General features: G+C 47.8%; 7 protein-coding genes across 7 annotated transcripts; 4 read left to right on the top strand and 3 right to left on the bottom strand.

The window, feature by feature from the left end:
* The first annotated feature begins 84 nt into the window (after nucleotides 1–84).
* On the top strand, nucleotides 85–4,167 carry CNE01540 (conserved hypothetical protein). The gene is made up of 7 exons (XM_024657186.1): nucleotides 85–244; nucleotides 297–371; nucleotides 420–510; nucleotides 566–746; nucleotides 798–1,099; nucleotides 1,154–1,427; nucleotides 1,480–4,167. The coding sequence occupies exons 1-7, from the start codon at nucleotides 164–166 to the stop codon at nucleotides 3,080–3,082; spliced, it is 2,607 nt and encodes an 868-aa protein (XP_024512834.1). The 5' UTR covers nucleotides 85–163; the 3' UTR covers nucleotides 3,083–4,167.
* CNE01530 (conserved hypothetical protein) lies at nucleotides 3,119–8,512 on the bottom strand. The gene is made up of 19 exons (XM_024657185.1): nucleotides 7,456–8,512; nucleotides 7,235–7,403; nucleotides 7,001–7,178; nucleotides 6,505–6,941; nucleotides 6,328–6,447; nucleotides 6,211–6,275; nucleotides 5,943–6,163; nucleotides 5,690–5,891; nucleotides 5,481–5,636; nucleotides 5,243–5,425; nucleotides 4,904–5,188; nucleotides 4,733–4,848; nucleotides 4,567–4,677; nucleotides 4,418–4,516; nucleotides 4,261–4,366; nucleotides 3,729–4,214; nucleotides 3,603–3,674; nucleotides 3,313–3,554; nucleotides 3,119–3,262 (listed from the first exon to the last, which is right to left on the bottom strand). The coding sequence occupies exons 1-19, from the start codon at nucleotides 8,478–8,480 to the stop codon at nucleotides 3,156–3,158; spliced, it is 4,380 nt and encodes a 1,459-aa protein (XP_024512833.1). The 5' UTR covers nucleotides 8,481–8,512; the 3' UTR covers nucleotides 3,119–3,155.
* A 623-nt stretch (nucleotides 8,513–9,135) lies between these two features.
* Nucleotides 9,136–10,118, bottom strand: CNE01520 (hypothetical protein). The gene is made up of 6 exons (XM_570763.2): nucleotides 10,018–10,118; nucleotides 9,837–9,953; nucleotides 9,482–9,570; nucleotides 9,400–9,427; nucleotides 9,292–9,307; nucleotides 9,136–9,236 (listed from the first exon to the last, which is right to left on the bottom strand). Exons 1-6 carry the CDS (start codon nucleotides 10,025–10,027, stop codon nucleotides 9,188–9,190), a joined length of 309 nt encoding a protein of 102 aa, XP_570763.1. The 5' UTR covers nucleotides 10,028–10,118; the 3' UTR covers nucleotides 9,136–9,187.
* Nucleotides 10,119–10,360: 242 nt separating this feature from the next.
* Nucleotides 10,361–12,868, top strand: CNE01510 (nuclear segregation protein Bfr1, putative). Its single transcript, XM_024657184.1, has 8 exons — nucleotides 10,361–10,458; nucleotides 10,542–10,853; nucleotides 10,982–11,223; nucleotides 11,289–11,601; nucleotides 11,654–11,712; nucleotides 11,766–12,348; nucleotides 12,408–12,540; nucleotides 12,598–12,868. Exons 2-8 carry the CDS (start codon nucleotides 10,671–10,673, stop codon nucleotides 12,744–12,746), a joined length of 1,662 nt encoding a protein of 553 aa, XP_024512831.1. The 5' UTR covers nucleotides 10,361–10,458; nucleotides 10,542–10,670; the 3' UTR covers nucleotides 12,747–12,868.
* A 421-nt stretch (nucleotides 12,869–13,289) lies between these two features.
* Nucleotides 13,290–15,076, top strand: CNE01500 (expressed protein). Its single transcript, XM_570759.1, has 2 exons — nucleotides 13,290–13,461; nucleotides 13,520–15,076. The coding sequence occupies exons 1-2, from the start codon at nucleotides 13,451–13,453 to the stop codon at nucleotides 14,832–14,834; spliced, it is 1,326 nt and encodes a 441-aa protein (XP_570759.1). The 5' UTR covers nucleotides 13,290–13,450; the 3' UTR covers nucleotides 14,835–15,076.
* On the bottom strand, nucleotides 13,303–17,554 carry CNE01490 (cell division control protein 45, putative). The gene is made up of 10 exons (XM_024657183.1): nucleotides 17,390–17,554; nucleotides 17,213–17,341; nucleotides 16,724–17,164; nucleotides 16,217–16,671; nucleotides 15,735–16,166; nucleotides 15,321–15,683; nucleotides 14,917–15,258; nucleotides 14,129–14,829; nucleotides 13,477–14,065; nucleotides 13,303–13,392 (listed from the first exon to the last, which is right to left on the bottom strand). The coding sequence occupies exons 1-7, from the start codon at nucleotides 17,531–17,533 to the stop codon at nucleotides 15,117–15,119; spliced, it is 2,106 nt and encodes a 701-aa protein (XP_024512830.1). The 5' UTR covers nucleotides 17,534–17,554; the 3' UTR covers nucleotides 13,303–13,392; nucleotides 13,477–14,065; nucleotides 14,129–14,829; nucleotides 14,917–15,116.
* A 205-nt stretch (nucleotides 17,555–17,759) lies between these two features.
* On the top strand, nucleotides 17,760–22,156 carry CNE01480 (phospholipase D, putative). Its single transcript, XM_024657182.1, has 31 exons — nucleotides 17,760–18,096; nucleotides 18,151–18,194; nucleotides 18,244–18,285; nucleotides 18,334–18,435; nucleotides 18,490–18,528; nucleotides 18,583–18,643; nucleotides 18,700–18,899; nucleotides 18,952–19,006; nucleotides 19,059–19,152; nucleotides 19,206–19,249; nucleotides 19,303–19,397; nucleotides 19,450–19,542; nucleotides 19,601–19,658; nucleotides 19,709–19,768; nucleotide 19,821; nucleotides 19,884–19,927; nucleotides 19,976–20,057; nucleotides 20,113–20,119; nucleotides 20,177–20,227; nucleotides 20,275–20,339; nucleotides 20,392–20,407; nucleotides 20,462–20,530; nucleotides 20,582–20,829; nucleotides 20,885–20,895; nucleotides 20,956–21,047; nucleotides 21,102–21,222; nucleotides 21,272–21,361; nucleotides 21,413–21,621; nucleotides 21,676–21,744; nucleotides 21,814–21,915; nucleotides 21,965–22,156. Exons 1-31 carry the CDS (start codon nucleotides 17,811–17,813, stop codon nucleotides 22,031–22,033), a joined length of 2,619 nt encoding a protein of 872 aa, XP_024512829.1. The 5' UTR covers nucleotides 17,760–17,810; the 3' UTR covers nucleotides 22,034–22,156.
* The last annotated feature ends 2 nt before the right edge of the window (nucleotides 22,157–22,158 follow it).

Below are 22,158 nucleotides of genomic sequence, written 5' to 3'. Positions count from 1 at the left end.
CCAAACCGATCTGGTCCGCCTGTCCCGATCCATGTGTGTTCCCCCGCTGCTTATTTATGCACTTCTTCTGCAGCTATCCTTCTCCTCGTCGAGCTCATTCTCAACCTGTTAGTCAACTTATATTCCACAGAAGCTCTCTTGTGAAAGGGTAACAGCCCCAACCATGACCTCCAGGCTCAAACATAAGTTAGAACTCGACCAGGTGAACCTCAACTCGGCTTATCTGAACGAGTCCTTCGTCCAAGTACGTTCTCTGTTCTCGGATGTCATTTTGTGTTCCTGACATGCCTGTGTAGATTGGTACTCCATTGCCTGCTCTTGCAGACACCAAAAAGGACAAGTTAGAGTATGTGCCCGAGTGGAAGCAAGAGGTAGGTACTACCAACGCCTGCGACGGCTCCGCCTGACTATTGTTGTAGGTGAAAGATGAGCAAGGTCGACGTCGATTCCACGGAGCATTCACTGGTGGATGGTCAGCCGGATACTTCAACACTGCTGGATCTAAAGAGGGTTCGTTGGTCTGCTCTCATTATTGGACGGATCACTGACAAGGATATTTACGCAGGATGGGCGCCGTCTACCTTTAAGTCTTCGCGGAGCAGTAGAGCCTCAAAGGTCCAAAGGGCTGAGGATTTCATGGATGAAGAAGACTTGCAGCAAATGCGAGACGATAGGCAGCTGGAGAATACTGATATCTTCAGAAATGAAGCTTTTGCTGGGACGAGGGAACCCCTTGCAGATAAAAAGTAAGACATTTCGCAGTCAGTGATGAGCACCGATGTTGATCTTTAGCGAAGCCTTCCATCCGTATTGGAATCCCTGATAGCACCGGCCCAGTCATCCATCGGCGAGAAGCTCCTTCAAAAACTGGGATGGAGACCAGGTCAGGGTATAGGACCTCGTGTCACTCTTCGAAAGTTGAGAATACAAGAAGGTAAACTCGGGAAAGCTAGGCTAGGAATGGATGATGGCGGACACGATGACGCGGAAGCTGGAAAGCATACTTTTGCTCCAAGGGATGTGAGACTGTTGGTGTATGAATCTAAAGAAGATAAGCAGGGCTTAGGGTTCGAGAAGGGAAAGGGCATGAGCAGGTTGCGTAAGTCTTCTCCATCGACTTTAACAACTCATGCAGCTGAATACATCAACGTAGCACCGGCGATGGCTCCACGACCCCTTGATATTGAGGATGATGACCCTTACGCCGTTGGCCCTTCGACGTCCTCCAGACCTTTCGCATTCGACCATAACGACGACGAAGATGATGTGATCGTTATGGGTGGCTCAGCGCGGCCTGGACTAGGAATGGGGTCAACGGATGTCCAGGGAGGCAAAAAGGCCGTGGATGCAGAAGATCACTGGCATGATGGAAGGCCCGTTTTAGTAGGTTTCATGCTTGATCCAGAAGGAGTTCCTCAGGATAAATGGTAAACTGCAATCTCAGAATCGTTACGAGGTTTTGCTAACATATGATGATAGGTTCCCGATGCCCGAAATACCGATAGATTGGCGGCCGCGCCCTGCACGAGTATGGGGCACTACTCGGAAATGGGACGAAGAGCCGGGGAAAAAGGTTGAAGAAAATGAAGTCATCAGAGGCGCACCTGGAAAGCCTCTCACTTACGAGCAACGCGGTGCCGCCCTGGGAGAAGAAACACGAATGTCAAAAGCCAAATCTGTCTATGAGTATATCACTGAAAAAGATCGGGAACGTCTCGCTTCGGTGTCAGATTCTGCGCAGATAGCCCCGCCTCTCAAATTATCTTTCGTTCCCGAACCCTCCGAATCCGCCGAACATACCCGTACGCCTGCGACTGAAGTTCAAATTCCTCCGCTATCCCCTCGGACGGCTTCTGCCGCTCTCAAAGGCTTTATCCCATATGGTGATGACCCAGCAAAACAAGAGCGTTACCGTTCCTATCTCATCTCTCAGACATATAATACCAAAGACCCCAATCCCGCACTTCTGCCATCATCTTCCTTTGACGAGATCAACGCTGAACTCGAAGCCTTCGCATCATCAGCAAGAATCTTTAAACCCTTGTCATTTGCAATGTCTAACCGTTTCACTTCGGGATCATCTTCTCTCGCTGCGTCAGATCTTAAGCAAGCTAAGCCGGGACTGCATATATATGACGCCGAAAAAGCCAAAGCGGAGATGGAAAAGCCAAAGGGCGTTGATGAAATTAAAATGGATAAGCAATTGACGCCTAAAGAACAAGCGGCCATGAACGGGATGTACGGGAAGATGACTCGAGAGACAAGACAATTTTACCCCGTGAAGTTGCTTTGCAAGCGTTTTGGGGTTGCGGATCCGCATCCAGAGGGAAAGCTTTCCGATTCTGAAGCCGCTCCCGGACCCTCTGCCCCTAGCGTAGAAGGTTTACCAATTCCAGCAAATGATGCCAGTTGGGAGTCAAAGTTTATATATCAAGCTCCCACTGAATCGTCAAAGCCCACCTCCATACCACAATCTACTCAGGCTGTAACCGACGAGCGAGCCCCAACATCCATAGCTGAAGTGGGCATGGCGGAGGATATCAATCAGGGAAGGGATACTTTGACGTATACAAAGCCCAGCATTGATATTTTCAAAGCAATCTTCGCCAGTGACGATGAAAGTGACGAGGAAGATGCGGATGATGATGAAAAACAAGTGGAACAACCTGGAAAGGTTGCTGGTCCTACGCAAGTGTACAGGGACCCCTTCCCACCGAAAAAAATAGAAGACGAGAAGCCCGTAGACTTGACGACTTTCAAACCCGTGTTCACCTTGAAAAAAGAAGATAATCGGGCTAAAGATGATAAGGAGAAGAAAAAGGACAAAAAGAGCAAGAAGCGAAAGATTATGCTTTCGTTCGATATTGGAGAAGGAGAGGAGGAAGATGAGCCAAAGCAGCAAGTGAAGGACAAGAAGAAGAGGAAGAGAGACGAGCAAGATAATGAGAGACATGGGGATGAGCAAAGAAATGTGAAGCACAAGAATGAAAAGGAGGAAAATGATTTTGAGGGCGAATGGGTAGAAAAACCTGCTATAATACCGCGGTTAGTTGGAAGGAAAGGAGCAGAAGATTTTATGTAACACTTTGTATAGGAGGTCGATGTTGGAATTATAGCATTCTACGATCATTTGCATGGCATTTTCAATGGCCCAATCATGTCTCAAATGTCAATGCTGTCTCTTTTATCGTGACTCTGGCCTGTCTAGCACCCAACCATGTTATCTGTACGTCACTTAATGCCGAAGTTGAATCAAGAGGACCTAGGAGTCTTGCATCAGAATTGGTTTTCTTGGACAGTCTCTGAACTTACGGTCATCGGCCCTCTTAAATTCTATCCGCTTGAACGGCTCCCCCTTTTCACCACCTTGCCTAGGTGGACCACCGACGTTGAAAAATCCGCTTAGACTACTCCCAACCTTCCAAACGGTGACAGACCCTTCCTCTATTGACACTGTGACCAGTCGACGTCCATCAGGCGAGAAGCAAACCGCCGAGGCTGGGGCCTTGTGCGGTTCAAGGACGTATAGTCGAGATGCAGTCTTGAGATCATACCTGGAATGGATGAGTGGTGATAAGAGACAACGTTGCAGAAGCACCTACATTATGACTGCTCCTTCGTGTGTCCCCACAGCCAGGCGCTGAGTCCGACTGTGGAAGTCAATCGTAGAAAATCTGCGAAGAAATTCAGTTTCAAACGAATCATATCCTACAACAAGATAGACTTACGCTAAAACGAGCTCATTTAAGATGACAGTAGCTGCTTGCCAGACGTCATCCCTCATCTTACCAACATTCGGGTCGAGACTCTTAACGACCGCCTCTGCTATCCTAGGTAATCCATTCTCCAACACTGCGGGCTTTTTTCTGGCCATAAATACACATAGCTTCATGATACTACTTCTACTCTCGGCGCTCTTGGCGTCCAATATGTCCATTGAAAGTGTAGACATGAAAAGAGGGGGATTAGAGGAAGCGACCAGCAGAATAGCTAAACGCGCTTGAGCGGCTATGCTAGTAGAAGAATGGGAGGACATGGACGGCGGCTCTTTGTTGGTTGCCAGATGGAAGAGGCGGCGCAGAAGGTCCGAAGGGTCTACATAGCTTTGCCAAATTGTAAAACCTTTCGAGCAGAGCTCTACCGCTAGAGAGATGTAGTCGCAGTTCGGTTCATGAAGGTAAAGAGCCACTGACTCAGCGAGAGCTTTGAGCGCACTGTCGGAGTTGTCAGTTCGGCTTACGAAAGATTATTGTCACTCACGCAGGACCCATGCACTGATATTTTTGCAAGGCGATACCACCTAATACCGTCAAAGCATTGGCGGCCGAACCACAAAACTTGCGTTCCTCGGGCTGAAGGATGGGCACTATCGTGGTTTTTCATAAGAAAAATGTTTTTACTCCCATAAGCAACTCACGTTCATGTTCTCTGGTTCGAGCAACTGTGTCTATCTCAGAGCCTGACAGTCTCCCTACTCTGGCCGCAAATAATAATCTGGCCGCCTGATGAACGTCGTCTATGGTATCCGTAAGTATTTCGGCTCATCAATGTTCAATCAACACATACAGGAGGGATCCATGTAGTAAGACGCGAAGAACTCTAGGTCCGGTTCGATGATGTTTGGAGGTAATGACGCAGTGTAAAACGCTATCACTTCAGCGGCCCATTGTTCTAAATCTATCATACTGAATTAGCGTCATACTGTCAAAGTCACGAGTATATATATATATACCTGGGGAGTCTAAGAACGGTCTTAAGACAGTTATGATTGCCAACTGTCTCACCCCTGTGATTCGCTCCGATATTCGCCATGAGTCAACTCCTTGCGCATATACAATTTCATGGGTACTGTCATGATGGTCAGTGAAAACCGTCTAGTGTAAATGATGGCAATATCACTCACTCTGCACTTCCATATCCTACCATAATGGGTTTCTCAGGCTTGTGCACACCTAGGTTCCTGATACACGTCTCATCGACTTTGTCGCTAACTCCGAAGGTAAAAAGAATAGAGAGAAGGCTCCGAAGAGCTGGAAGAGGACTATGATGCGGGTTGTTCTTGGAAGAGTGCAACCAGCGACCGAGTTCGCGAAGATCGAGATTGAGAAGACGTCCAAGTTGGCTTGCTGCATATGGCTGAGCCACACAAGCGGTCAAAGGTGTTTGTGTATGTCGTTTTGTTAAGTCACTATAGTCAACGTCAGTCTCCTATTTCGGCAATGACTGTCAGGAAGATATTTACACTCTCGTCCAGTTCCCAGCCTGTAACATATCTTCCGCAGCGTCCAGCCCTGTGGAGCGCCTGAACTCCTGTGTTTCGGTATTCCATACCCTTGCTTTCCCATTCGCATACGCCAGGAGGATGTCAGTATTTGCCAAATAGATGTGGCGGAGAGGAGATCTTGCAGCCGGAATTAGGAAAAGCCTGAGAGGCATCAAGGACGTCAGTTTGTTTCCTTTCTGCAAAATTCAGTACTTACTGTTCCATTTCGGACAGGGATATAATACCGACGGTGCCCGCTTGGGAGGTACAAAGCAATGTGCCATGCAGAGGCCCAGCTTGAGGCATATCCAAAAGCACAAAATCGCTTACTGGCCAGGCAAAGAGTGTCCAGGAGCCGCAAAATTGGAACTCTCTATGGGAATGATCAGTCAAGTTTTGTCTGAGAGTACGCATAAGGTAACATACTCTACAGTCCATATCCTAATTACTCCATCTTCATCGCCCGCAACAAGATACTTTTTGTCATTTTCCTCTGGACCTCGTACAATCTTCATACACGTAACAGCTGCGTCGAGTCGGTCAACACTTGGCTTATCATCCGTAGTAGGGTCTATATTATCTTGATGTATGACCCTATCTAGCTTTCGAAGATAGACATTTCCTTGGCCTACAGGTTGTCAGATGTTTGCCCAATTTGACGCATTTGAGTCAGGCTCACGATCAGCAACAAGGACGTTCTCCACTCCATAAGGCACGACATGACTGAAAGAACCATTTTCTTCTTCTGGTGGTTCCTCAAGCGTCAGATACTTTTTAAAGCTGATTACAGGGCTATCTATGTCTCCCTTTTGCACGGCGCTGACATTACTCAACAAGAGCTTTCCCGACTCTGTCAAGCAAATAGCATTCACATCATCATCGATAGACTTCTGTTCAAACCTTAGGTTTGTTAGTTTACAAATGAAAGACAGTCAGCCAAAACCTACTTCAGACGACTACCTTCCTTGGGCACCTCATTACCTTGCGGCGCATATACAGCAAGCTTTCCATCCTTTTCATCGAAGTCAGTTCTGTCGCATTTCCCTTTTAGGAAACTCCCTTACTGCACGCAGAATGACGATTTTTTTCCAGCCTTTGCTGAATACCACCTCTCGAGCGGATACCCTTTTTGTCCATGATATTGTCCCCTTAATCCACAATGATTTCCCGTCACATTGAAACTCCTGTACCGCGGTCAGCCTACCAGTGCTGTTACTTCGATTTGCAATGGAGCTGCTGACATCGATTCCATCATCAGCCCACCCAACTCCTTCTCCATTCTCATGCAACTTAATTCTTGTCCAATGTCCGTATCCGTCCCTCTCAACTTCTTTACCCTCTCCCAAAGCAGGATGTATGATCGGCTGATCGCCATGTTCTTCATCTTTTTTCTTAGACCAATCCGTTCGCCGAGCAAGGAATCTCGCAAAGCTGTGTTCTTTTTCATGTGGATGAGATTGATGGGGATCGAGAAGGCGGGATGAAGAGACCGATTTTCTTAAGAGAGACGAGGAAGCGTCTGACGACTCAAGATTCGGTGTATGGGAGCGAGAGGGATAAGCTGCTGATGAATGCCCAGGATGAAGTTGTAGAGAGCTCGAAGGGGAGGCTTTGTGTTGAGAGTAGATGATAGGATATGATGTTAAGGATGTGGGAGTTGCGTGGATTAAGTAATTAGCTAAGTAAACAAGCCCCATCAGCTAAAACGTTTACAGGATATTCCGAAAGGATACTGACTATCACCGTCCTGACATAACCCAACGTCACCTTCTCCAGGAAGCTCGAGCTTTGCAATAGGATCGAGCAAAGGCTGTTGATCCTGATTGAATAGCAAGATTATTACTCGAGTCACTTCTCCGTTAGGGCTAGGTGTTTCACAAGGCCAGGGAAGACCATGTGCAACGAGTATATGTGACTAATGGATTTTCGTCAGTCATTTGATCGTGGTTTTGAATAGAACGAAGCTCCCACTGTATCGTTTCTAGCCATATGTATACCACTCCAGGACCAGACTTGCCCTAGCTTGACGATGGCAGTATTGCTGTTAGAAGGGTCCTTCTGCAAATGACGTGAGTTGGGCCCCTCAAGCTCCAGGTAATCCACGCATTGCAAAGTGGTCAAAGAGAAAATCTCCAACAGTCTGGCGCAAGGGATCAGTTAGCTCAATTTTCCAAGCATGCTGATACACTTACCCTTCATCTCTTAAAACACACAAGATTCCCAATTCTTCAAAGGCCGTTAAGCTCACTATCTTTCCACGATCCACCCGCCTCAACACAATTCTCCAGACCTTTTTATTCCCCCACTCGCATCCGTGACTTTTGGCATGGCTTCCTGGGAGGTTATATCCCTGACCAGAACTCGGACTTCTCTCTATCGCGGCTTCAACCACTTTCAGATCCTCACTCTCCTTTTCAGATTCTCGCCTTTCGTTTTCCATCTCTCTGTCCACATTGATCTCTTGCATTATCTCGTCAATCTCTCTTCCTTTCTCTTCTGCATCTGACTGTGAGCCTTTTTGCCAGAAACTGAACATGCCGACAGTACTGGTGGTTTCTGTGGACAGAGACATGGACGACTTTGGGGATGTCGTCCCGGAATCTTGCTCAGCTTGGCCATGTAAACCTGTCAGACCTCTCCGTCCAATGCCCAGCCCTGCTCCTATTCCTGTATTCTCTCTGCCGCCGTTATGCTCTCTGAGCTGCCCCATAAGCTCCATTCTCCCGGATAAGCTGGACCGGTGGACATGCTGGTCGGGAGGAGCAGCAGAAGCAGTAGCCGACGAGAGAGTAGCCGTAGGTAACTGATGAGCAGAGAGTGGAGGAGAAAAGGCGGAAGTGCGACGCTGAGAGGATGATCCTGCTGTAGATGCTGTAGAAGTTGCCCCAGGCCGTTGAGATGGTGTATGTGGTCGAGCGGGTGCTGGTCGAGCGCGCCGAGGAGAAATTGGTGACGAAGTGTAGATGCTGGGTATATGAGTAGATGTCTCTTCCTGCAATAGGTCGTGATCATCAAGAGGTGGTGCCGGCTGGTCCGCAACGACCCAGATGGTATTGTCTTGCGTTGCAAGAGCTGTATAGGCTGATTGGCCGTGGTTAGAGTTGACCGTCCAGTGTGCGATGTGGGTGGGGCGGAGGGGAAGGGCGTGCCTTGCTTGGGAGGGGAGTGTGGGATGTAGAAGGATGGGGATGGTGAGTGGGGGAGGCGGGGAAGGCATGCTGGGCGACGGACGGAGGTGTCAACAATCCCAAGGACAGCGAAACATGACGGAATGACGACCGACGGCTGTTCGCCAGTGAAACCTACACGGATCGGGACAACTGGTCACCGCTTGCGGTTATGGTTCGGCCGCCACGACATAGAAAATGCATAATGGGTTTAGAACAACATTTGCATGATAGAGTTAAGTAGCTATAGTGTATATGGGAGTACTTAAGCCACGTGTACCTGTACTACTACTACTATTACAACACGTACAGACATCTGCAGTGATGATCGGCTTTCCTTGGGTCACGAGCAACAACCACCTCGGAGTAATAAGATTTTGCTTAAGTGTTGCCATTGGTAGCGATTACAGTAGTGACAGAGGTCGACAGCAGAGGGCAATTGGTAAGAGTGGTCTTACAATTCCTGTAACATAAATGTGCGGCGATACCATCTGAATATCCTTAATACTCAATGGAGTAGTAGACGGATTTGGAGCCGTGAGTTGCGGAGACCGTGAAGGCCCACACTATTTTGCCCGTGTCTGAGCACTTCGGGAATCATATGATGAACTTGGTGCAATAATTAAGTGTCCAGCTCGTTGAGTTTCGAATGAGATGGTTGTCACAAGCGGCAACGAGATCAATATGCAGCGATAATCATTGTCATTTTGCCCCACTTGTGCATGCTAATAGTTAGATCCTTAATGACCGGATCCGCTCATCGCGGCCAATGCTTCAGCCTTCTCCTCTGCGGTGAACATTCGTGGCTACACGCAACGTCATTAGTATACCGGATGATATCACTGTCATAATGTGACCCACAGGAATGTTTCGTTCCCTATAGTATGTGATCGGATGAGTTGAATAAGTGAGTGAGTCACAGCGTCAGTTATAGCTACAAAACAGAGCATGACAAAGTTCAATACTGACCACTTGGTACCATCGGGGAAGAGAGGCGCTATGGAGCTACGTTAGCAGATATTCAATTTGGATTAAGTTCAACCGTACTCACGTCGATATGGGTCAGGGTGGATCCCTTTGGCAAGCTTCTCCTCCGCCTGTTCGAGCACAATGGCGAGAGCTCGGGGATCGGTGATGTTCCTAGTGAAACCAATCAACAACTGTTGCTGAATGCGATACCGCAGACGGAATCAGGAACCGGACGACGGATTGATCAAGCAATAGTTGCGACCGAGAACGCATACTGGGGAGAAGTCCAGGCATTCCCTTTTGATCTCCATTCTCATTCTCATGCCCTCTTAGGATCCAACATCCACAAGCTGACCTTTCTGTCGTAAATTCGTTCAAGCCCATCACAGCCTTTACCCGATCCGTCACGCCCGAAAGACCCCAACAGTCAAACATACCTGTTCCTCTCAAATTCTGCCCTAATCTCAATGGCCTTTTGTCTCCACAAATCTCTTCGGATGTACCAGTTAAGGGAGTTGACAAGGTATCGCTTGTAGAGAGACTTGACGTAAAGTCTACGATCCCCGTATCAGCTTCTGAGCTATTTGTTCGACAAGAAAAGGTAGCTTTATGGCTTACCGATGGGCATTAGAGAAGGCGGAGGGAGGGGCAGACATGGTGTTAATTGCAAAAGAAAGAGCGATATGGAAAGAGGTGTAGTATGTATAAGAGCATCTTTGATAGGTTGGCGTGTGCCAAAGGTTGTTTTCGCGGCCTATGTCAATTAGGCTGCCCCCTTTTCATTTTAGGCGTGAGTGACAGGAGGTTGTTTGTGCGCACGCCTATTGTTTGCACAGGTGGTTTGCGCAGGAGTTGTCCCGATCCGTGTGCGTCACATCTTTCCTCAAGCATTCGTTTAAATTTATTTATCCTCTTGAGTAGTTCTTGTTGCCTTGCTGGACTTGGTAGTGAAATAGTACCCTACATGCTCTGCTCCCGCTCTGCATGCACAGATTTCTTTAAACATCTGCAACAGTTGTCCGTATACACCATCATGGATACAAATGTCGTCTATTTGTCGTGCGTGGTGTTCTGGGTTGGTGGACGGCGATTAAAAACTGTGCCACGTCACGCTGACTTGTTATTTGCGGTTGTTGTTGCAGCAACAATCTGACTGTCGCGCATTGAAGCGATCCATCCACTTTGGCTCGATTCAAATACATCGACCCGTTTCTTTCCATCTCATATCTTTTTCCTCAAACAGCTTTCATCTTTCAGCCAGTCCCTTTCAAATGCCTCCTCCCACCTCTTCTCTCAAGCCCACTGCTGCCAAGTCTGCCACTGATGCCGGCAGCGGTGCAAAGGCCACTGGCGACAAGAAGTCCAGTGGACAATTGGCCAAGCCTGACCAGTCCAAATACAATGCAGAGCAAGATGAGATCAACAAAGAGATTGCCGCTGTCAAGGAGAAGATTGTGAGTGCTTACATGGCCAATATTTTTAGCCAGTACTGCGCAGAAGCTCATGGAACCCTTACTGCTTCTGCCCTTATTATCCCACGTTACTTCGATCTGCTGCGCTATCATTTATTTGTACATTGCAGGAGGCTGTCCGTTCCCGTATTGCCCTTTCTCAAGCGCCGACATCCAACGACCGTCGATCTGCTATCAAGGCGGAGCTTGACAGCCTCCGCTCTGAACAGGCCAAGTTCAAGGGTGACAGGAACAAGCTCTTTGAGGAAATGAAACGGTTGCAGGAGGGCGTCCAGAAGAAGATTAAGGACGTTCAAGGCCAGAGAAACAAGTCGGGATTCAAGAGCGTAGCTGACATTGATGCCCGAATTGAGTGAGTCGCTCCAAGTACTACTAGTCGCGTGCACGGCATACTGAGGTCCCATTTTTATCGTCCAGGTCCCTTGACAAGCAAGTTGAATCCGGCAGCATGAAGCTTGTGGACGAGAAGAAGGCTCTTCAGGAAATCACCACTCTTCGTCGATCTCGCAAGACTCTTGAAGCCTCTGGCTCCATCGACGAGAGCATCGCTGCCGACAAGGCTAAGATCGATGAGCTCAAGAAGCAGCTTGACGACCCTGAAGCGAAGAAGGTCAACGACAGGTTCGATGAGCTGAAGAAGGAAATGGATGGCTTAAGGGAGGAGGGTAACAAGGCTTTCGAGGAGAGGGGCAAATTGTTCGACGAGAGAAACAAGCTGTCTGCCGAGATGGTAAGAGACATTTGATTTGGACATTTGGGCAAATCTGATAGTATAAAAAAAGGACGAGCTTTACGACCGAAAGCGAAAGTCTGCCCAGAAGTGGAGGGAGGACAACGACAAGTGAGTACTGTCTATTGCATTATTAATGGAGATATAATTAATGCGCCGCACAGATACTACGCTAAGGTCCAAGCCGATCGACAAGCTCGTCAAGAACGTTTCAAGGTCGAAAAGGCCCGAGAAGATGCCGAACGACGGGAGCAGGAAATCGCTCGTCTTCGTGAAGAAGCTCGTGCTCCTGCGTTCGCCTCCGAGACTGACGACTGCGGTGTCCTCATTAACTGGTTCAAAGGCAAGTACGGCTCTGGTGAGGTGCCCTCTACCCATGCTGGCGGTAAGCCTGATTCCGCTACTGTCGTTGAGGGTGTCAAGGCTTTAGAAATCCGAAAGGTGGACGACGAAGCTTTCAAGGGAATGACTTTGAAAAAGAAAGATGATGAGCTTGGCGGATTCTTTGGTGGCAGCGGAAAGAGCAAGAAGAAGGGGAAAAAGGGTAACAGCGGCACTGCCACCCCTGCTAATCAGGAGGGAGGAAACAGCACCAAGGAGGCTGTCAACTTGCCTATGTCTCTCTTGAGTACTCTTTTGAGTCTGGGCATCTCCCCTCCTAGCGGCAAGGACGATGTGCAGAGGACGGTGGATGATCTTGAGACGAAGAAAGCTTGGTTCGAGGCCAACTCTGCTGCGAAGACTAAGGCAGGTATCGTTAACTAATCTTTCCAAGCTCAGACACTGATATGGTAAAATACTTGCAGGCCGAGATTGAGCGCGTGGAGAAACTTGTCGCCAAAATGCAGAAGAAGAACGGTGCTACCACTGAGCCCGAGTCCGAGAATGATACATCTGATGAGGCTCAGGTGAAGAGTGGCGTCCACGAGCCCTACCACAGTAAGTCTGCATGACTAAAATGGGGCTTGTACGTAATGCTGAGACTTGATTCGCTAGCTGTTGCTGTTAGCGGCGAGGCTACTGGTCCCGAAGAAGTTCAGGAAGATGGCGACCAGCTTCCCCAGGAGGACGACGAGGAAGGAGAAGCGGAGGTCAAGAAGGTTGACTCTGCTCTGGATGAGATCAGAGAAAAGGAGGGACTTTAATATGTCTTTTTTCATCTTTTGAAGCAGGGTTGAGCGTTGTAAAAGTGGCATTAAGGGACGTTGCACGACAAAACAAAAGCAAAATTCGTTCATGGTTCTTTATGCATGATGCTGATCATAAGTTTCCTGGTGTTCCGCTTTCCGTCGTTTACCGTCCTGTGTCCATCTTTTAAAGTCGGGATTGGGGCTCATCGGGGCCCGGATGGAGCCCGAGTAAGCCGATGGCCGATGGGGACCGAGAACCCGGGACCCAATCCGGCCTCATCATCGTGGCTGCTGCTGTATGTCTTTATTTACTCACGCTGCGAATTGGGGACTGGGAAAAGGAGGAATGAACAACAATTGGCGAAAACGAAGACGGATAACGCATGTGCTAGCAGCGAGCAGCGAGTCACAGCAAGCATACACGCAGGTAAAAAGACCGAGACGCAGCAGATGGCGCAAGCAGTGGACGTAGTTCCCATCTTCCAATAATAGTTCTTCCGAATAATTAACTTTACCCAGATCTCGCAAGACTTATTTACATACAGTTCCTGCTTACGTCGGAAACTCGTCGCCCCTCCTCATGAAGAAGAAAACACAGCAAATGATAAGAGTATAATAGCTTATAGAGAGAGCATTTTGGGAACAGCCTCCTCCTATTCACCTTTAATAGTGTATCAGCACCAAGCCTTGGTTGCAGGTATAGGGGACAGATAACCAGTATGGCCGTACAGTGCGTCCTACGTACCCTTCCATCTTCATGCCACTCCACTAACTTACGATTATTGCAGATATTTGAAACGCACTCGCACTCGAAATTCTCTGCCATACGACCTCTTGCACATTATCATCAACCTTCTTATCTCGACGGACTCGCTTGGAACACTCGCAGCTCTGCAACGTTGTTCACAGGCATACTATGATCTCATCACCCCCCTCTTGTACACCCATGTTCACATTCATTCGGATGATCAACTCCAACGATTCTTGACTCTCCCCTCTGAGAGTCGTACCCGACGCAAGAGCAAAGGCTTCAGCCTGTTGAGCTCCAAGGCGATGAAAAGAGCAAGATCAGGAAGTTTGCAAACGCCAGAGAAGAAACTTCAGGCGTTGACACTCGTTAAGAGTTTGACTCTTGACGTTTATCCTTCTCGAACTAGTCTCAAGTTGGCCAGCAAGCTTCCCCAAGTCATCCCGGCCAAATTCCTTACTTTCACACCATCTGCTGTTCTCTCACTCCATGCCAAACTTCTTCGCTCCCAAGCTCCTCGAATCCTCGCGACATTCTGGGCTGGACACTTGCCTTCGCTCATTCAGCCTCAACAGGTCACTATTAACTACTCGAGCCTTGACGTCAGAACGTTACTCCAAGGGGACAAGAAGGAGAACTGGTGGGATACCTTTGGAGGCCTTAGTGTGGCCCTGCAACACTGGGAGAAGCTGGAGAAGATTGAACTGAGGGGCGAGGTTTGGGGCCTCATAGTTCCTTCGCCAGGAGTCGAGATGGAGATGGTACATACTACTTTCGTGCCTAACGAAGACGTAGTTGACGAGGCAATTATGTTCGAAGAGGGAGATGAGAGCGATGGGAACAACGACATACCGCAAGATGGGATCCATAGTAGCACTCCAGTTCAGATTCCGAATCCCAATATCGCAGTCCTGCCCCAAGCAGCCAACAACAACGACAACGCAGATGACACCCTGACCCCCAGACAAAAGCTTCTCAAAGACCGCAAGGAAGCTCTTCTTCTCGGACTATTAGCAAACTATCAAGTCGTCCAGCATACCCAACATCAAGCCCTGGCTACCCATCCCAATCATCTGACTTCTTATGTACCTCAGCATTTCATCACGAACGGTAGACGTTCAAGAATGCTTTGGAAGTTGAAAGGTTTCTTTCCTCCTCCTGACGGCGATGTGGATGAGGATGGGATAGAATGGAAGAGTGACGACGAAAAAAGGGAAGAGTTGGAGAATGATAGAAAAGAAGTGGCCTCATGGCTGATGAACGAGCTGGACCAGCAATGTCCGGAGCTGGCACGGGATTATGGAAGAATGATAGACGGCAGGAGGGAACTAGATTGTTTGCAATGGATTTCTTAGATGGTGGAGAGGTTATATTGAACCAACGATGTCAAAGTCAGTACTCTTGTCATCCTCATTCCAAAGCATGACGACAACTGACAAAAATGCATGCAGATGACAAAAGGCCAAGAGCTTGAAGGACTTGATAAAGTATTTGAATCGTGAAAAAAAAAAGAAACCCTGACACGACTGTATAGACTGAATGATTGGATAGCGGCGATTTTTGCCTGGGGAGACAATATAGAGTTGTAGATTGATTTTACATATGCAGGTTGTTGTATCCCAGTTTTTTGGCAGAGCCTAGACGGAGTGTAGGTGCAGATGTTCAATGAATGACTGAAGATCCTCTCGGCCAACTTCAACAACACTAGTGTCAAACATATCCAGACTTGCTGTAGCATTGGAAAAGGAAGCTGCTTGTTGGAAAGCGAGACCAAATTTACTATAGACGCATCAGCATATGGGTCGTTACAAATACACTGCCGGCCCGAATTGAAAGCTCACTTTTTCCTCACATCGCCAAACTCTGGTGCACCAGTTACACCCACCACTGAGAAAGTCCCCTTCTCCTCATTCAAGCATGCTACTACAAACGGTAAACTCTTAACCTTGCCTCCAGAATGTGCGTTTTGTCGAGCGATTTTCTCGACCCACCGGTCCCGCGTAGCATCGACCAACCAAAGAGCAAGACGTGACAGAGGGGAAGGATGACAGAAGAGCCGAAGGTCAGGACCTTCGCTCAGGATGGTCAGACGGAAGTTCCGAAGCGTACGGATGATGGATTTATCAAGCAAATCGGATCCCGCGCGTATGATGGCTCGATGAAGAGCCATAGCTAATGGGAGAGAGCGCCGCAAAAGGGAGATACTGGATGGTATTAGTCGACACAATCTGAGTAACAGTTGATAAAGCTCTTACTCGTCGCACGCATCATAGGCGATCCAAAAGTTGGTCACATGCCAGTCTTGATCTTTTTTCTCTTCGGATTCTTCTCCTTCAATACCTTCTGCTCTTTCTCCTGGTTCGCTGGCAGCAATGCCCATTTCCGCTTCCCGCGTACCAACGCTCCATCTGGTGGTGCCTCCAAACCACTCACCGCCTCCTTTACCGCCTTCCCTGTCAACCTCTAACCTTACGCCCACCGCTATATCCAGTAAAGAAGATATGACCTCGACGGCATCTGCTGCTGAGAGTGAAGATAGTTGAAACCCGTAAGCGCGGGTGAAAGACGGGTAAGAAAGCTCGACGAGACCGTATTCGGGACCGACACGCTCGAGCACTTCAGGTAATTGACGTTTGAGCTCCATGTCCATGTGTGACCATGCCTGATTGCATTGTTGGATTGAGTAACTTCAGGAACGTCAGTTTACGCCAGAAGTAAAAGAAAATAGCGCACATACCCCATCTTGGCCAATAAACCACGCAGCTTGCTTCTTCCCTTTTCTTTCCATATTCCCAACCGGCCAGCAACGTATCCGCTATGTAACATCGCATTGTATAGGTCCCAATGTCTGAACAACATGAATCGTAACTCTTCGCTCTTGGATATATTCCTATTGTCGGGATTAGGAGTCCGTAGAGCCACAGGGTCTGGTTCGTGATTGAGCCGCACGACCTCGTCAAGGAAGATTGCATGATATTCTTCATACTTTTCGCGATCGATATGGGATGTAATGTATTGATGAGTGACGCCGAGGATTGAATACCATAATATGTCATTGTCGGCTCGTTCAAGGACCGTAGCAAGCAGATAGATTGTGAGAGCGACAGATTGCCCGTAATATGTCCCGTGATTGTAGTATTTGGCTATTCGTTCTTGATGCGCCTCTTTGATTGCTTTAGGAAGTTTACGCGGCTGATACCATCGTTAAACTCTTTTTCTGCGAGTTAGACCACGAACAACTCACTCGATCATCGTCTCGTCGCCGTTTCCTTCTTGCCGCAACAGAATCCTCTCGCCTCCGTTTCCTTGACCATCCATCTTCATCTTTAGCATCATCATCGCCCTCTTCATCTTCATCTTCCTCTTCCGGTTCCTCCTCTTCCGCCTCTGATTCTTCATCAGAGTCACTGTCTTCATCCGAGTCCTTTTGCGGTAGAAATTGCAAAGCCTCGAAGCTTTTTCGCAGTTGGTCCATGTTTTCGGAGAACTCATCCCCATCTCCCCAAATCCACACCTTCCCGTGAGCGTCTTCATCATCCTCATCGTCGAGATCAATGTCGAACAAATTACCCAAATTCCATGGGCGATGGGAGTCAATTACATGAAGATGAATCTTCTTTGGAAGGTTGAAAAAGTCTGTTAAAGTTAATAGGGATCCGAGGGACAGCAGTATGAGAGTGTGTATCTTTGGGATGTGAGCATTCAGGCCATGATCCTGAAACGTGATACGTACTTCTTCAGAGGCAAGCGCTTCATCACTCTTCTCTTCCAGCTCTGTCAACCCGCCCACAGGGATCAATCGATAAGGAATGTCATCGTTTTTGAACAACGAACATAGTATCCTTGCACCCAAGAGTCCATCCTAACAACTTCGTCAGTGCTGTATACGGTCGTTCCGACGCGTACTCACGACATCAACCCCAGCGAGGATGACCACTCCTCCAGAAGCAGCCCCAGCTGTTCTCCTAACGCGCGAGACGATCGAGTTGTACGCGTGAATATACGTAAGATCGGATGGACGTAGGTCGTCTGCGGGTGGCTGTACTACGGGCATTGGAGTGCGCGCTACACAGATGGACGGAAGAGCAAAAGAGGAAATCAAAAACGCGTCGAGCGAGCAATAATGTTGTTCGCGTTTGAGAGTAAGACGCGTTTTTTAAATGTTACATAATTTGAATGCAAACATCGGAAGTATGACGTAATTGAAACGGGGAAGGCGGGCTGCGGCGGTGATCCCGGTGTGACGCCTGATAAGACAAGATTCCAAGCACATAATAATCTTCATCGCCTGCTGTTTCTCTCAGACAATAATACAGCAAACACCAGCCACAATGTCCATGCCTGTATCAGACCCACATGGTACAGTCGACCCCGAGAAGCAGGTAAGGCATCATAGGCACTTCACGAAACTTCGCAACAAGGTCGACTCTTTGCAGTCCGACATATCCAGGCTCGGCATCGCAATTTCTACTACCTGGAACCCAAACCACAGGCATGACGAGGAGTGGGAAAAGGAAGTAGACTCTAAGATGGAGGCCATAAGGGACTCCCATAGGTTTAGGAGCTTTTCTGGGGAGAGAGATGGGAACATCGTCAAGTGGCATGTTGATGGACATGGTGCGACCTTTCCCTTGTTCGAGGATGTCGATTGACATTTACCCATCCTTACAGACTACTTCTGGGCTCTTTCCGAAGTTATTGACTCGGCTAAAGAAGTGAGCAACTGCCCCGTGCTTATTGTCGTGCGCCTGACGATTTATGCAGTGTATTATGATTCTCGACTGGTGGTTGTCACCCGAGCTCCAGGTTTGTGGTTAGCGCTTAATGGTTCATCAATCTGACTTTTTCATGTAGCTACGAAGGCCTGCAGCCCTCTTTCCCGAATGGCGCCTTGACAGACTCTTGAAGAAGAAGGCTGAACAGGGCGTCCGTGTCTATGTTCAAGTCTACAAGGAGGTAAGAGGAGCAAATCGTTCGTTGACTGTGGTCTGATATACTGACTTGTGACAGGTCGATATCTCAATGTCACTTTCTTCCAAGCATACCAAAGTCTGTTCGAACCTTTCAAATATGTCTTCCCATATAAGCTGACAGAATACGTAGCATGCGCTCGAGGATCTTCACGAGAACATTTGCGTCATGCGGCATCCGGATCATAGTGGAGGTTAGAACATCCCTTTAAACCGTTGCCCGACATATCATTTAACTGACCTACAATAGGCGAGCTGGTATACTACTTCTCACATCATGAAAAGCTTTGTGTTGTTGACAACACCATTGCTTGTATGGGAGGGCTTGATGCTTGCTTTGGCCGCTGGGACACAAGGAATCATCCACTTGCCGATGTTCATCCCACTGAATTCTGGAGAACTCTGTTCCCAGGGCAAGACTACAACAACTCTCGAGTGATGGATTTTCAGGTACGTACAGCCTCTATTCATGCCAAAAATAGCTTGAGCGAATTGTCGATAGACTGTGGACAAATACGTTTCCAATGCCCTCGCGGTTCAAGACACAGCCAGAATGCGTGAATCTATTGCCATATCCTCCTATGCGGACTATGCTGATAGTTCATGAAGCTTGGCACGATGTGTCTCTCTCGATGATTGGTCCCTCTGTTGTTGATTTGGTTCAGCACTTTTGCGAGAGGTGGAACTTTGTCAAGAAATTCAAGTGAATATAAGTTTATTACGCCAGTACTGTTGCCTTACTCACCCATGTACAAGGTACAAGCACAACCACAGGATGGAGTGGCTTTCTCTTCCTGGCCGTGCGTTTTCCTTTTTTTCCAATCTGCTGCATCTTCAGCTCATGTCCGACTAGCCTGGGATGAGGTCCGATCTCGCGAAGGTGAAAAGAAACTAATCGAAGACAACGAGTTTCGTCTCAACCATCCCCACTTATCCGAGTGGAAAGAAGTAAGTGCTTTCTTTCTTCACGGACACCAGCTGCTTACTTTTGGCTTTGAAGGCAGGTCGTCAATTCTTCCACCCCTACCATTTCCCTCCTTCTGAGGCACCCAGAGCTACTGAGCCAATTCCACATGGTACTTCTAGGGTCCAGGTAAGCTTAAAAGTGGCCGATTTGCGTATCCGGATATTGACTGATTTGGTTATGCTAGGTAGTTCGATCTGCAGCTGATTGGAGTCATGGTATCCTCTTGGAAAATAGTATTCAACGTGAGTCTGCGGATAGTTGGGCCTTATGGAAGCTAATGGATCTGTTAAAGAGGCGTATATTGGGCTGATCCGAGAGGCTAATCACTGCATCTATATTGAGAATCAATTTTGTGAGTACTGAACACTTGCTCCTCTTGCCTGGATGCGCTGACCTCGGAAAAGTGTGAGATAGCATCTAACAGCGATAATGGAGGAGGGATTTTTTGCTAACTGTTGGAACAATAGTATTTCGAGCTGCAAGGATGATCAGCCAGTGAAGAACCTTATCGGTAAGTTGTTTCAGTTCCAGATAGGACCCTGTAATAATCTTCTCTTAGCCCTCGCGTTGGCGCAGAGAATTATCTCAGCTGCTCAAGAGGGCAGGAAATTCAAGGTCTTCATTCTCATCCCCGCAGTACCGTAAGTGGTCACGCATTTTTGTAGACTGACTAAATGCTAACTATCTTCAATTTAGTGCTTTCGTGAGTACCTAAGACCGGATTTTGATCCATGTTGCAGCTATTGATGTAATTATGCAGCCTGGAGATATCCAGAGTCAGTCAGGCATTAAGGCTATCATGGAGGCCCAGGTACGTGCATGTGCAGCGAAAAGGTGTTTGTGGCTGATGATTCGTAGTATCGCACTATTAATCGTGGCGGCGCCTCCATTTTCGAGATGGTCCGTGAAGCTGGGTTCGAGCCGTAAGTAACATTTCGCACGCAAAATCAGGCGTGGTTGACATCTGGTCCATAGAACTGACTATATCTCCGTGGGTCTGAAAGTAACATGAACTTGGGGCTTGCAGTAGCTGACTTCCTGCTAGTTTTGGAACTTGCGTTCCTACGATCGTATCAACACTCCTTGGAGTCGTATTAAAGCTATGGAAAAAAAGGTGAACGATTCGTTTCTCTCTCTGAGATACAAAGCTCATCATATGCCAAAGTCTGGAATCACCTTCCATCAAGCTCAAGTCGCTCTTGCTAAAATCTACGCTGGCTCAGAAGATATCAGCGGCGGCGGTGCCGATGAGGTGGTTAACATCGAGCAGCCTCATGACCAAACAACAGGTGTAGACGAGATAGGCAAGAAAGATACGGTACAAAACGCTGTTAGACTGCCTAAGACCATGGATGAAGCTAAGGACATCATCAAAAGATTCCAACAGGCTGCACAGAATGATGATAAGCACGTGTAAGTCTACCTTGTAAATCGATATGCTGCTTGTGTATTGACGATCCTTCTACAGATCCGACAACGGTACGATTGAGATTGCTTTGTCTATGCTCGAGGTTGACGAATTACTGACATTCTATACAGTGTGTCAACATGCTCTACAAGACACCACTACTCTATTCGATGAGAAGTGGGACGGTACAGAAGAGGAGGAGCTCTCATGTTTCGTGTCTGAGGTATGAGTCCCTATCGCTGTTTAGAGCTCGTCGCTGACTATATCTCCGTGACAGCTTTGCTACATCCACAGTAAGATCATGATTGTGGATGACAGACGAGTCATCTGTGGTAGTGCAAACATCAATGATCGTTCAATGAACGGAGATCATGATTCTGAGATTGCGCTGGTGATCGGTAAGCCAGGTAAGACAAGTCATGAACTGGAAAATTAATATGATTACAGAGGATTCTGACATGGTTGAGTCCATGATGGACGGTAAGAAGTACATGGCTTCGGCTTATGCTACGACGCTACGTCGAACTCTCATGCGAGGTAAACGTTTTATATTGATGTTTCCGGGCCTAAGCTAAATGCGATTATCAGAACATATTGGTCTATTGCCGTCGCAACCAGCTTTTGATGAGAAGGACCAGCCTACGGCCTCAATGCACCCGGTTCCTACCCCTCACATGTATGACTTTGGTTCCGAGGAGGACAAGGCCGTTGAGGATGTTCTGTCCGACGAATTCACAGATCTGTGGATTGGAACCGGAAGAAGAAACAGGGAAGCATTTGAAAATGTTTTCAGGCCTGTGAGTGTGCATTACACACTATTGTTGGTCCGGGGACTGACACAATCTTCAAAGGTGCCCAGTGATGGTATCAGAAACTGGGAAGACTACAAGGAATACTTGAAACCGCATGCCGGTGTCTCTGTGAGCCAAATTATACGCGCCAGCTGTTGTACCATGGACAATGATTATCTGACCGCGTAATCTTTTTAGACTGGTCATGTCATTGACAAATCTCTTACCCTTCAGCAAGTGAAAGAAGAGCTGGGCAAGATCAAGGGCCATTTGGTTGACATGCCTATTAACTTCTGCATTGTACGTAACTGGTTATTAATCTTTATTGAGCTAAATGCTCGACCTACAGGATCTTAAATGGATGACGGAAGGCGATTGGCTTTCCGTCAATCCTTACACCTTGGCGCTATATGTCTAAGAAACTCTGGCAATAGGGTAGCATACAATAAAGTCTTGCAAATGAGTGACAAAGATATATACAACCAAATCGGATACCGGTGATGATACAATCTTTAGCATTGATGGCTTATGGATGAATATGAA

Source organism: Cryptococcus neoformans (assembly GCF_000091045.1).
Source record: "Cryptococcus neoformans var. neoformans JEC21 chromosome 5 sequence".
Taxonomy (NCBI): domain Eukaryota; kingdom Fungi; phylum Basidiomycota; class Tremellomycetes; order Tremellales; family Cryptococcaceae; genus Cryptococcus; species Cryptococcus deneoformans.
Note: the sequence above shows the minus strand (reverse complement) of the source record. Positions and strands in the feature narration are given on the sequence as shown.